Source organism: Cervus elaphus, chromosome 32 (genome assembly GCF_910594005.1).
Source record: "Cervus elaphus chromosome 32, mCerEla1.1, whole genome shotgun sequence".
NCBI lineage: Eukaryota > Metazoa > Chordata > Mammalia > Artiodactyla > Cervidae > Cervus > Cervus elaphus.
The window spans coordinates 27289743-27304514 of record NC_057846.1 but is presented as its reverse complement, the minus strand read 5'-3'; the positions used below and the strand labels follow the sequence as shown (position 1 = coordinate 27304514).

Below are 14772 nucleotides of genomic sequence, written 5' to 3'. Positions count from 1 at the left end.
ATGGACAGAGGAGCCTGGTGGGCCACAGTCCATGGGGTCACAAAGAGCTGGACACGACTAAACACAGCACACACAGTACAAGCCTATTAACACATACTTTCCCAGCTGGATGAACTGTATATCCACAGAAATCTAGACGGTCTTACCAAGATTTTATAAGAAATCATTACTCAGTGTTGTATGAAAGGAGGAAGTTAGCATCTGCCTTGACAAGAGTGGAAGAAGCCCTCAAGCCTAACAACATGCATATTACAGTTAAGGCGAGGACACTTGCTTCGTGGCATCTAACCACTATTTAAATAAACAAGCTAAGAAACAAATTAGCGTCATTAGCTTAAATTTATATATAAACCTTTTCAATATTCCTTTCACTATGAGTTTGCTCTAGAAGAGTTCTTAGTAATCATAATTTAGAAGCCACACGTAGCATTTTTCTATTTCTAGGTAGGTATGGCATTTGCTTACTGTGGAACATTTCAAGCTCAACAAAGCACAGTGTTTAGACTTTTAAAATTACCCAAGCTAATTCTTTTGGAGGCAGATAGGGAGAAGTGCCTTAAGATACCTATTAAAATTTTATAATACTAGATTGTCGGACAGGCTGCAGTGCCGTGTATCTTATGTAAAATGGTTTTACTTTTTAATTTCAAAAGTAGATTACAGGATAGAAGGCATGTTCCTATTAAATACTCTTATTTCAGGATAATTATTGCTTAGACAACTTTTCCTGCAAAACCAACCAAACTTGATCTTAAACATTTTTCATGTGGCTGGCAGGGAAAGAAAAGCACACTTCTCATGTTCTTAAAATGGACTACTAACTGTAAATACAAGTTAACAGAAATTCATTACATTTGAAAGTTTTTTTTTTTTTTCAGAAATACTTTTAAGAAAGTATCAGTTCCGGCGATTTGCTGACTAATTTTCCGTCAATTTGTTTCTAAATAATAGAAGTGCATCTAAGTTTCTGGATTTGTTTCAGGACTAGAAGAGCATACTGCAAATACCTGCAAGTAATAAAATTTCATGCCTGTAACATTAAAAATTCCAAAGATGCCAAATGAAAATATTTTTAATCATCTAACAAGTAAAAATTTCATCTGAAACATGAATTTTATAGAAGGGGAAGAAAATCTGAATTTTTATATTAACTTAAAATAAGGAACAAGCGTCTCTTGTTATTCTTGTTTACAATGTATATGAACAAACTGGATAGGTCTTTCCCTGGTAGTTCAGTTGGTAAAGAATCCACCTACAATGCAGGAGACCCCAGTTTGATTCCTGGGTCGGGCAGATCCCCTGGAGAAGGGATAGGCTACCCACCCCAGTATTCTTGGGCTTCCCTTGTGGCTCAGCTGGTAAAAAATCTACCTGCAATGTGGGAGACCTGGGTTTAATCCCTGGGTTAGGAAGATCCCCTGGAGAAGGGAAAGGCTACCCACTCCAGTATCCTGGCCTGGAGAATTCCATGGACATGGGCTTGCAGAGAAGTCGAACACGACTGGGCAACCTTCACTTTCACTTTCCTCAGAGCACAAGGAGGAAGATAAAGATGTGACTGAGGTGTCACTTCACAGGACAGCAGCCCTGGGACTGGCTCTTTCTCTTTGTTACTAAGCAAATGACCCAAAATATTAAATGCAAGCCATCATATGAACTTTCATTTGTTTTTGTCTGAAGGATCATTTTGTCTGAAGAACCATAATAGGAACCTAAGAAGATGCCTGGCATCACAAAGCCGAGCTGTGCTGTTGATTTCAGCGATGACGGCATGCGCCAAGACGTCTCTTTAAATTTACCACATGGACGAACACGGTACCAAGAATAACACTCTTGTCACCACAAGGAACCATTTCCAAAAACAAGAACAAACAAAACTCTACATGGCCCTTTTTGCTGTATCCACTGCAAGCACATGTACCTTGTTAGATTTTTAAAAACTGTCTTTTCTGGACTTTTCCACTTGGAGCTAGCCAGCTTAGGTGATGTCACCATTGTGCCAGCGAGGCCAGGCCCCGTGGGTCAGGGCTCCACAGCCACAGATGGTGGCCCTAACATCGCGGCCATGTGCAATCATGTGTTCTTCATCAAGCAGGGCCCCCAGCAGAGCAGCAGGGCTGAAACAAGACACCTGCAGATGAAAGATCTGAGTGGGGAAAATAAATCTCCAAAGTGGATCAAAAATCTCCTTATTGTGAATGAAAGACCACAGACTACCTTTAACAGACAGTAGAAACGAAAGTTGGAATAACCCATTAAAACATTCCACATTAGGAATTTCTACAATACAAATGGGCCTCCTGGTGGCTCAGACAGTAAGCAACACGCCCGCAATGCGGGAGACCTGGGTTCGATCCCTGGGTTGGGAAGATCCTCTGGAGGAGGGCATGGCAACCCACTCCAGTATTCTTGCCTGGAGAATCCCTAAGGATAGAGGAGCCTGGTGGACTACAGTCCATGGGGCTGCAAAGAGTTCGACACGACTGAGCGACTAAGCACAGCACAGCACAGATACTATAAATAATAAATAAAAAGAGAATGTTGTTCTCAAAATACTAACCGGCTATGGAAAAACAATTTGAGCATGAGATGTCTAAAACTCAGGTAACAAGGAACAATAGGAAACAGCCCAGTCTGTCACGCAAAAAGAGGCTTTATTGGTATTAACGTTACCTGGAGCTACATAACTGATGCCTTTTACAAAGGACTCTCATGTGCTAGGGCTTCCCCAGTGGCTCAGCTGGTAAAATATCACCCACAGTGCAGAAGCCCTGGGTTTGATTCTAGGGTCAAGAAGATTCCCCTGGAGAAGGGAATGGCTACCCACTCCAGTATTCTTGCCTGGAGAATCCCATGGACAGAGGAGCCTGGTGTGTTACAGTCCATGGGATCTCAAGACAGTTGGACATGACTGAACAACTAACACTTTCTTTCTTTCTCAGGTACCAAAATAGCCCAAAGTATCACCTAAGCCAAATAAGAAAAATAATGTCCAATTTTGGATACATTTAAAACCACACCTGTTGTCTTTTTACCTAAGAAAACAGTAATGTGCATACTATTAATAAAACACTATTACTAGCTGTGAAACATGCTTTAGAGCTAATAAAAAGTACCATAATCTGTATTATTTCATGTATATGCTGATTCTCTACTATCTAAAACTCAACCTAAATATTTCAATGTTTCTAATTAAATAAGCATTTACTATATATGTTTCTCTTGCCACATTCTTCCATTTTTTCCAGGTGAAAAACACTGCTATACTTCCCATTCTAAATCCAACTTCAAACTATACTGTATGGTTTATTTTCTATGTTTATGTGAAAACAGATACCACATTAAAACACAATTTGGCATGGTAAAACTTTACCTTTTTCTTTCAACATCTAACTTTTAAAGGCTTATCAAAATATTATCTATTATGAGTAAAAATTCATTTAACATATCACTGCTCTCTTAAATAGACTGCAATAACTATGAAAGGGCACATTTTAATGTCATAGCAAAGCTGAAGCTATAAGACTGCTGCCATATCTAAGAGTTCAATCTATGCCAAGATATTTTTTAACATAATGCCATTCACAAAACCAGTTCTCAGTAAATGCTTATCGATGTGGCATGAGGCCAGACTTTCAAAGCTGCCTTCCAGGAAACTGAAAAGAAAACTGTGGATTCACAGAAGCGATAACAAAGGGGGTGGTGGAAGGCCGTATCTCTCCTCTATTGTTCTTGAATTTGGTCCTTTTGATGTCTTTTTGCATTCTACAAATGACTGAATATTTTAATTTCTTACAAAAAATTCTAAATATATATAGTTATTTTATGGAAGCTCTCTAAAATGCTTTCACTGGCTTCTATATTTTGTAATGTGTGAGGGAAACACAGAGAAATGAATATTTAGCATCACCTTAATGCATGACTAGGAGCCCCAACCATTTATGTTCCTAATAAAATATATCTTTTATTAACACATTTTAAATACATAAAACCACATTTAAGGTTGAGAACATTCTTTCTCAGTGTAATTATAACTGAAAATTAATTCATTTAAGAGAGCAAAATCAAATATTAACCTCTATGTCCAAACAACAAAATAACTTGAAAGTGTCCAATTAACATAGCTACAAACTACGTGATCATTACCAAAAGAAATTCACATCCTAAAAGAGAAGAAACAATGAGGTGTGTTGCAAGATTCAACTTGTTAAATGACATGCTGCCCTTATTTACAAGCTATCAGTATTAGCTTTTGAGAAATTAGTTTTGCCTTTTCTGTGGCAATTGTTCTAATAGGGCTCTAATCTCTCTTTACCTGCATGCACTATAGAGATTGGAGAAGTCAAACACTCAATTTCCCAGCTTCCTTTGCAGGTAGAAATAGCCATGTGACTGAGATTTAGCCAATGAGATGTAAGCATGAGTGATATGGCACCGCCCCTTCCCTGGGTCTTGTTTTTACTGCCTGCAGCAGCCATTGTGAGATCATGAGGCAACATTCATGAGAAAAAGGCTAAGAAAATAGCAGAGGTGTTAATCCTGACATTGCTGAGCCTCTGGACAAGGTAAGAGCTGCTTCTTGCTATGTGAGACAAATAAACTCCTTCTAAGTCAAGCTGTCTTAACAAACTGCATCTAAAAGCATTTCTGGGGCTTCCCTGGTGGCTCAGTGGTAAATATGTTTCCAGTGCAGGAAACACAGGTTCGATCCCTGATCCACGAAGATCCCACATCCTGAGGAGCGACTAAGCCCTGTGAGCCACAACTATTGAGCTCATCTTCAGAGTCCACATGCCGCAAGTCCTGAAGCCAGAGTGCCCAAGGGCTTGTGCTCTGCAACGAGAAGCCTCAGCAACGAGAAGCCCTTGCAGCAACAGAGACCACACACAGCCAAAAAGAAGAAAGAAAGAAAGAAAAGTATTTTAAAAGCATTTTTGTTGGACAGTCTGAAAAGTGAACACCAAACATAAGAACATTACATGACTTTCATTCTAATTAAACACTTAATCCTGTTCCGCCTCACTCTTACCAAATGCCTAGGCAAAATGGTTCTCTTTAGTGTGGCTTCAGGTAAATGAAAATATCTTGTGTTATTAATAATACTCCTCCCGCCTTTCCTCAGAGTATGTGTAAATACACACCTCCCCTCTTTGCTGAGAGTAATTGCTTTTACTCTTACTAGATCAGCAGGAAGAATCTCTTAGTGCAGTGAATTGTCTTCACTTGGGTCAATGAGAATATCAACTCTGAGGTTCAAAGTGGCACTTTTCATAATAATGAGTACAAGTATCCCATCTCCAGCTGCACAGAAAACCCAGATTCCAACAGAACTGGAGGCAAGGAATATTTATACAGAGAAGATTCCTTTCCCTTTGCTGACTCATAAGATGGAAATGAATATGTTGAGGCAAAATTCTGAGCTACACTGAACTGGGTGCTTTGGTGAAGTCAGTGAAACCACTTTTGGACCTCTTAGCAGGTGTGGGCCCTCCTGGGATGCTACCAACTTCCCCTACTCTGGATGTCCTGCAACATCACCCAAAACTGACACATTCACACTCATTCCTTGCGTCCTCTAATTTAACAGAGGAAACTATATCCTGGACTGGACAACACACTTTGCTAATCAAGTTATTAATACTATAGCACACAGCACCCTGCACAAGGGTTGCTGAAAGGGCCCATTCCATCTGGAGCCCTATAACCACCACCTTATTGCTGGCAGCTCCCCCTCCACAGTCCATGCTCCAATGTGTTAAAATTCTTTCATTTTCTTGAAGGAGCTCGCCTTCAAGGTTTCCCTCACCTCCAGGCTTTCACACGCTATTTTCTCTCCCTGGAACACCCTCTGTTTCTTGGGTAATTCCTCCTATCCTGGGGTCCCAGCTGACATGGCTCTTCTCGTGGAAGACCTGGGGAGTCAGCCTCGCCTGCCGGGAGCTGCCTGGACACCTGGTCTGTATTGTACCATGACTGTCTGATGTTCTTTGCCGGACTCCGTGGTAAACCGTGGGCTATGGGAAGGCAGGGGGCTCTGTGTGACTTAGTCCTGGCTACAGTATCAGCATCTGGCATTGTATCTGCCACAGAGGACATGTCTAGCAAATACTTGTTTATGAAATGAATGACTTGACCCTGCGATGTGAAAAGGCAGTTTGGAAGCAGGGGAAAGGCTGGTTGGTTGCAAAGACTAAACCTATAAAATCCTTCAAAGAGCTCCAAAATATTAGACTGAGTGATAACAAAACTGTTGATATTTGACTGTTTTTCACCTCTAAGAAGAGCAATTTCAAATGCTTAAGCCTAATAATAAAGCCTGAACTAGAGCAGGCAGAAGGTTTCCCAGGTGGTACAGTGGTAAAGAACCCACCTGCCAATGGAGGAGCCGTGGGAGACTCAGCGAAGATCCCTGGAGGAGGGCATGGCAACCCACTCCAATATTACTGGGCTTCCTTGGTAGCCCAGTTGGTAAAGAATCTGCCTGCAATGCAGGAGACCCCGGTTCGATTCATGGGTCAGGAAGTTCCCCTGGAGGAGGGCATGGCTACCCACTCCAGTATGCTTGCCTGGAGAACTCCCATGGACAGAGGAGCCTGGCAGGCTACAGTCCCTGGGGTCGCAAAGAGTCAGACATGCCGGGAGCCAGCACACGAGATCCCACCCATGACAAGGGCATGAGGAGAAGGCCTGACAAGCAGGGCAGATCAGGACTTCAGGGATTTCGAAAAGCTGCCCCGGCGCTCACCTTAAAGATGATCTCTGTCTTTCTGATGCTTGCTATATTAGACTACTCCCTAATTTCTGTGACACAAGTAGAAGGCCTTCCCCGATTTCTCTCCAAACAGAATTAACTTAGAACTTTAATCAACATGTCCCCCGGATGGCGGTATCCTATAAGATTATCCAGGATGAAAGGAGTGTTTCAATTTAGACCCCTTTGCTGGCATTCTAGCCTGCTTGGCAAATGCGTGTTAATGTAACACAAAAATATTATTTTAAAAGTGGTTAGAATTGTTCATTTTAACCAGGAATGCTAAACAGGGGCTGCCTCACCGGAGCTGCAGAGTCTTTGTGTTGTAAACCTTTTAGATAAATTCAATTAATAACTTCTGCAAAAGGACTAACCTTTGTGTTCATTAAAGAATAGATTACAGGAAAACAGCTTTGCATTCACCTAGGTCATAAAATGTCAATAGGCCCCAAGGCCAGAAGATAATGTATAAGACACTCACAAAGAAGTTACTGGAAACACCGTGGTTTCCTGAGGGACAAGATGATGTAATGTTAAACTTTCTTCCCCTAAAAATGTACTAACTTAGAATATAAAAGCTATAGTAAAAAATAAAGATTTGCCAGACTCTGCTAGACCCTGCAAACAAACACCCCCGTCTGGTCATTCTCTCTCTCTCTCTCTCTCTCCCTCGCAGACTTGGCCCTATCAAGGCTGGTCTCATGTCTCTCTCTCGCCGACGCCGTTCATCCTGAGGGTACCCCTGGATCCTCCCGAGGCTGGACCCCGGCACAGACACGACTGGAGTGACTTGAGCATGCCCACAGAGTAGACAGAGGGTGAAAACAACAGGGATTTTACAAGACAGAGTCTTAGATTCTTGCAACCCATGAATTGTGGTTCAGTGAGAAAGAACAATGGGGGCTTTGAGGACATACTAAGGGGCAAGCAATGGTGGTGTGAAGAGAAAGAAATCAGGAGTATTCACTGAGTTTGGGAGATAAGCAGAGAACTCATTGAGATAAGAATAATTTTCAGGTGTCAGCAACACATCAAGGACTTTTAAATCTGGACCCAGAAAATTCACAGAATTTGAGGCCGAAGGAAACATGGAAATCATCTCGTCTGATTCCTTTATTCTGTGTCCCTGTTTGGCTAAGTGATCAAGGTCACTGACTCGGTTAGAGCAGAACCAAGGCTACAACGCTGGGCCCTTGGAATCCAGGCCAACACCACTGTCAGTGCAGCAACCAACAGCAACGCCACCTCTTTTTCTACTGCTTACCACCCATGTGGATAAGAAGAACTGCAACTGCTTCAATCTATTTTTTATTGGAAGATTTCTCAGACCCTCTAGTTATGTAAAATGGATAAGCTCACAAAAGGTTCTTACTGGGGTAAGTGGAATTATATTCTTTACATAATTATAAAATGCTTCCTACAGGCAAAACTTTTTTCCATCGTGGCTATTCACTAGACCTAACAGAATTACTAACCAGGAAAAATCTAAAAAAACAAAAACCAAAACCAAGAGGTCCCAGGTTTTAGTCCTATCTCTGCCACTGGCTGTATGTCCTTGGGCAAGTTAACTCACCTCTCTGGGCCTCTGACTTCCTGGTGTAAAATCGGGTAAACTAGACCACCTCTAAGTACACTCTAACTCTAGAAACTATGATGGCCATCAAATGACTGTTTCAAAATATTTTTATGTAAATTAAAAAAATAAAACGTGCCCCAAGGGTCACTGTTAGTCAAACTCTGGTAATAAAAGTTTTAAGCTGCCCTGTAAAGCTATCTGCTTCATAAAAATAGTAGAAACAACCTAAAGTGTTTGCTAATGAAAGATTGGTTTAAATCATGGCTCAGTCAGCAACGGGATGTTACATGACTGCTAAAAAGCATGTGGTAGATGAATGCGTTAACATGCAAATCTAAGATACGTTCATGCTTAAAAGTAAGCGATAAAAGAGTATATATTATGCTTCCATTTCTGTAAAACAAAAAGGGGTAAAAAAAAGCTTACATGGGCTTACACATGACTAGAAAAATTACTGGAAGGATAAACAAGCCCCCACAAGCGTGGCTGCATCTGTGGAGAGGGCACAGGGCCTGGGTAAGAAATAGGCTCACCTGGAACTGTACAACCTTCTGCACTGTCTGATTTTCTTTTTAACTTGGAATGTGGATTGATTTTAAGTTAAAATTACAAGCCCCTTGGGAGCTATTTTAGATTGCAGATTGTTACAAACACAGGGTACCCTTATCTTTATTTTTCACCTTTCTATTCTTTAACGTTGAGAAAAAGTGAGAGTGGCGTATAAGCTAGGAGAGACACAGCCACTGTTTCCCTCGGAGCTCGTTCCATTCACCCTCAGCTGTCAGCTCAGACCCAGGGAAATGCTGGCGGATTCCGGTGACAGGTCAAGGGGAGTTATGAAACACAAGGAAGAGGTGCTGGAGAAAAATGGGAATTATCCCACAGAGCAGGGAGATGCCCCTGGGAAAACTAAAAGCAGTCCGCTGAGAAGAGTCACTGGGGACAGAGATGGAAAACCAGGCCCAGAAGGGCCGGCATTCATGGGGAACAAAACATCTACTTGGTATTTACACACCCAGAGGATAAAGCACAGTTACCATTAACCAGCCCAAATTCAAAAGATCAGCACTCCCATGTTTATAGCATGAAATCAACTTAATTGACCATAGTTGCAATTATATCCGAACAACAGGCAGCGACAGGAGGCAAATGGATCTCTAAAAGTGGGCAGGCAGGTGACGTGTGCCTAAAATATACCCTGCATTCATTTCCATCTCTAGGCACAGAAAATAAAAAGCAGATACAAGCATGAAGATCAGAGGCAGTCTTTTGTGATTTGCAAACATTTTCGCCATGAAGCTTGGAAAACTTAATTTGCGGTTCATTTCCTACCTGTCCACAACCACTATGATGCTTTACTTCAGCAATGTCGAGAACACAGCGATCGTTTAGTATACCAAACCAGCCTGTCACAACCTCAGTGAGGAACTACAGAACGAAAAACTACGGAACCCTCTCTTTTCATCGCCTTCTTTAAAGGAAAGAGAACTAGTTAGTTGTCTTGATTTACCTGGCTCCCATTTCCGAAATCGTGTGAAGGAAAATGTAACTGAACAGGTGCTGGTTGTTTTCCAGATCTGGCTGGTGTCAGAGCAAGGAGCTGGGAGCACCCAGGCAACAGTTCGGCTTTCAACGAACAAACCAAGCAGACAGCAGCTTACAGACAGGAGAAGTACTAGGCACATGTGTTGAAGCACAAGAGAAAGCTGCTTATTTTGACAAATGATGCCTGGTTCTCCCATTAGAGCTTTCTCTCCTCAATAATCTGCCCCCTTAGGAAATTTCTGATAAGCACCTGCCAGGTAACCGAGCTGGCCTCCCCACCCAGTGTAACGTACGCAGAGAGGTGTGGGAGACAAACCTGTGTGAAAAATGACAGTGCTTTTCCGAAACCCTGAAGGAAGGCGCAGATTCCGCAGCAACCCTTTGGCAGTCAGTCGGACGTGAATGGTGGACAGGGAGAACTTGGGAGACAACAACATGTCTTCAGAGCAGGTGGGAAGGAAATTTCACAGAAGAACCGGCTCCCCACACGGGCTCTCACATGCTGTCTTTTCCAACCCTGCACTCTTCTTCCAGGCCAAGATGCACAGCGAGAGAAAACATGCCTACATGCCAGACGCTGCTCACCGCGCCCGCACGAAAGAAAAGCCCCAGAGCTATCCAAGTGCTTCTGGCTTCCGCTTCCACTGCCAGATGTTGCCGAAACAATGCTTTTCCTCTGAAGCAACTCCTCCGAGCGGCCCCAGCAGTCAGCAGCCTCTGAATGACATCACGCTGAACATGCCGTGGGGTTGTTATGGTTTTCATCAGAGATGGTGAAGGGGAGGAGAAAGTGGGTGGTCTTAGGCGCTTTACATAACAACCAATAATGTCACCGGTTTGGTGATGGCTTGGAGGATCCTTAAGGGGAAACAACTACTTCGAGGAGCGCCTAATACTTACTTAGCAATTATAAAGAATTAAGACTTCATTAAAGTAGTCTGTGTTCTGATTTTTTAAATTGTAATTAGATCTTTAATTTAAACTGTAATTATATACACACACACTAGTAGTAACAATGGGCATTTTTTCAGATATTTTACACAAACCTATATAGAAACCTAATACCTTAGACAAAAGTGTTCCCAGTTACAGTTTTAAATAAGATGCCTACTATAACATCTGAAACTAAGGTAGCACTGTAGGTCAGTTGTATTTCTAAAAAAAAATCTTTTTACTGTATTAATGAGAGATTGAGAAATGGTTAAAGTTCAAGTTTACCACTCATATTCTGGAGACCTCACTAATAACCAACAATAAAAGGTTAATGCAATACCTCTATCAGATGTAATAGTTCCAGAGGAATAAAAAATTAGAATACTGACAAGCAGTATCTAAAGACTCCACTTACTGCTTGACTCATTGCACTTACAAAATATCAGGCGACCTCTCAAGAATAGTAGTGTTTTGAGATTAGGAACACCAGAAAGGTGTGATTACTGTGTATCAGCAAGAATTGAGACCTAGCAAATGTTTACTTGAGTAGAATCCTTTGTACAGGTACATTAAAGGTACATTAAAATATGATGACAAAAACTAAAAGAAGTTGCAGGAGAAAGGCATGGACATAAAAGAGAATTGCACCTGCAAAATGCTCACTTAGGTGAAGCTAATATTATTAAACCAGGAAGAGCCCAAACTCTTGGTTGATTTTAATCTTAAAAAGTATAAGAAAACAATATGTTAAAAAAATGATCTATGCATGTGTCCTAGATTTCTAAGACTTGGCAACAGAAAGGAATGTGGCTGTTGACCATAAATAACTATTAGATGTTATGAGAATGTGCAGGACACAGTTACTCTTTCAGAAATTCTCTAGAGTGTTCAGGGTGTGACGAGTGGAGGAGACAAGCCAGAAAGGAAATTCTGAGTAATTCCTTCTCCCTTTTCACTCACCCCTCCCTCCCCCACCAGCCTCCATGGGCAAGCTACAACCTATTCATACACAGACAGGGGTCTTTGTAAACATTTTACCCACAGAAGCACAAATACCTAAGGAATTAAAGTCTGAAAAAGCTACACTTAGGTATTGCTTCTTCAGTTTATCACAGTTTTTATTAAAAAGCAAATTAATTAATTCCATAAATTAATTTGCCACAACCAACTGTCCTTTGTGCTCCCCACCAAGAAAAAAACACTTGCAAAAACTAAGATTAAAAACCAGCACTAAAATTATAAATAGAAAACTAAACATTGATATTGTTAAAAATAGACATGACACCACCCTCTTTACATGTTTTTTGTTTTGTTTAGTTTTTTGTTAATTAAGTAATAGTAAACTCTATCCTGGTTGAAAGGGAAATCCTTTAGCCCAGACTACTCTAAAAGAAAATAGCAACATGCCATCAATTCATTATACTTACTACAATGTCTACTTGAACTATCCTAAGCTACACCACATATATGAAAAGTTATGTTGCTAATGATCTTTTTAAACAGCAGAGCCCGGCTCTCTGCTCCTTCCTGTGAGTGATGCCCTGTGGCCCTCGGAGGCTTGCGGTGTTTCCCATCCTCTGGGGAGCTCTTCCTCCAAAGGTAAAAAGCCCCAAACCAAAAAACAGCACAGCTAGGAACTATAAGAATAAAGAGAAGTGATGCCAGTCAAAAGGAAAAGTCAAAAGTCAGAAGGAGTAGTTCCCATTTTACAGCAACGTGTGTACACACACACACACACACACACACACACACACACACACACACACACACACACACACAGAAAAAGGGGAAGACTAAGACCTGTTCAAACTGGGTTTCCAACTTTCCCAAACACAAGTCTGCCTCCTGGTGGCAACTGCACCAAAGCAAAAAGGCAGCCTTGACAACTAACTGATAAACAGCCAACTCATACAATATGCTATGTGCCAGGCACACTCCTAAACGCTTTTTATGCATTCACTCTTTTAAATAATCAATCAGCAATAGTTGCAGGGTTACAACAATTTTTACTTTATATATATATATATATATAGATAGATAGATAGACACACACACACTTATGGGGGATTGGGGAAGCACAGATTTTAAAACTGGTTCAGAAAGTTCAAATAAGTTGATTACTTATTTGATCAGTTACTTGTGTACACACTGTCATTTCTGAATTTATACCAAATACAGAAGAAAGATAAGAAAGTGTTCATCTTTATCATACAAAGTCTTAATTTGATTTAAGAGGACATAAGGATCACCAAGGACAGTAAGGAGAAATTTAAGGAACTTTTAGTACTTAAAATAGAAAAATGTAATTAGTTATAAAAATTAAGAGTAAGATCACAGACTCATTAAAAGGAAGTTTTTGTTAAAAAAAAGTTTAAGTGGTAGAACAGCTTCATAAAAAGCCCATGAAATGAACTAAGTTTCTATTAATGACAAAAACAAAGGAAAATAATAAATAAATAATTGTACAGAGTAAGGCTTTAAAAACTAAAGAAGGTATTTTATGGATGATAAAAGTATTTGGCAGTCAATGTGTTATTAGATTCAAACATCAAGAATCACAGATCCCACTGCAGTTTGTATAGAAGTGTATGTGTTTCATTAGTGACTTAACATTAGAAAACAATGATGCTATGATTTCAACATAGGCTGTGCAGGGTTGCTCAGAAGCTATGAAATATATCCAACTTGGATAGATTTATTTGTTATTGTTAATGACCAGCAGTGGCCACAGGACTGGAAAAGGTCAGTTTTCATTCCAATCCCAAAGAAAGGCAATGCCAAAGAATGCTCAAACTACTGCACAATTGTACTCATCTCACACGCTAGCAAAATAATGCTAAAAGTTCTTCAAGCCAGGCTTCAGCAATATGTGAACCGTGAACTTCCAGATATTCAAGCTGGTTTTAGAAAAGGCAGAGGAACCAGAGATCAAATTGCCAACATCCGATGGATCATCAAAAAAGCAAGAGAGTTCCAGAAAAACATCTATTTCTGCTTCATTGACTATGCCAAAGCCTTTGACTGTGTGGATCACAATAAACTGTGGAAAATTCTGAAAGAGATGGGAATACCAGACCACCTGGCCTGCCTCTTGAGAAGCCTATATGCAGGTCAGGAAGCAACAGTTAGAACTGGACATGGAACAAAAGACTGGTTCCAAATAGGAAAAGGAGTACGTCAAGGCTGTATATTGTCACCCTGCTTATTTAACTTATATGCAGAATAATACATCATGAGAAACGCTGGGGTGGAAGAAGCACAAGCTGAATCAAGATTGCCGGGAGAAATATCAATAACCTGAGATATGCACATGACGCCACCCTTATGGCAGAAAGTGAAGAGGAACTAAAAAGCCTCTTGATGAAAGTGAAAGAGGAGAGTGAAAAAGTTGGCTTAAAGCTCAACATTCAGAAAACTAGGATCATGGCATCTGGTCCCATCACTTCATGGCAAATAGATGGGGAAACAGTGGAAACAGTGAAAGACTTTATTTTGGGGGGCTCCAAAATCACTGCAGATGGTGACTGCAACCATGAAATTAAAAGATGCTTACTCCTTAGAAGGAAAGTTATGGCCAACCTAGATAGCATATTAAAAAGCAGAGCCATTACTTTGCCAACAAAGGTCAGTCTAGTCAAGGCTATGGTTTTTCCAGTAGTCATGTATGGATGTGAGAGTTGGACTGTGAAGAAAGCTGAGTGCCGAAAAATTCATGCTTTTGAACTGTGGTGTTGGAGAAGACTCTTGAGAGTCGCTTGGACTGCAAGGAGATCCAACCAGTCCAGCCTAAAGGAGATCAGTCCTGGGTGTTCATTGGAAGGACTGATGCTGAAGCTGAAACTCCAATACTTAGGCCACCTCATGCAAACAGTCAACTCATTGGAAAAGACCCTGATGCTGGGAGGGGTTGGGGGCAGGAGGAGAAGGGGACGACAGAGGATGAGATGGTTGGATGACATCACCGACT

General features: G+C 41.0%; 1 protein-coding gene and 1 non-coding gene across 7 annotated transcripts in view; one reads left to right on the top strand and one right to left on the bottom strand.

The window, feature by feature from the left end:
* The window catches only part of MTUS1 (microtubule associated scaffold protein 1), a 181370-nt gene that overhangs the window by 49447 nt on the left and 117151 nt on the right, over positions 1-14772 (bottom strand). Inside the window, exon 1 of one of the 6 annotated variants that reach the window (XM_043893913.1) lies at positions 10189-10786. The exons of the other annotated variants lie outside the window; for them this stretch is intronic. Coding sequence (XP_043749848.1) covers positions 10189-10309 — 121 coding nt within the window. The 5' untranslated portion in view covers positions 10310-10786. Of the gene's footprint in view, positions 1-10188; positions 10787-14772 lie in introns of those variants that run through there. 6 annotated transcript variants of the gene reach the window in all.
* On the top strand, positions 174-300 carry LOC122688167. Its single transcript, XR_006339384.1, has one exon. It is a non-coding gene; the product is annotated as a U6atac minor spliceosomal RNA (small nuclear RNA).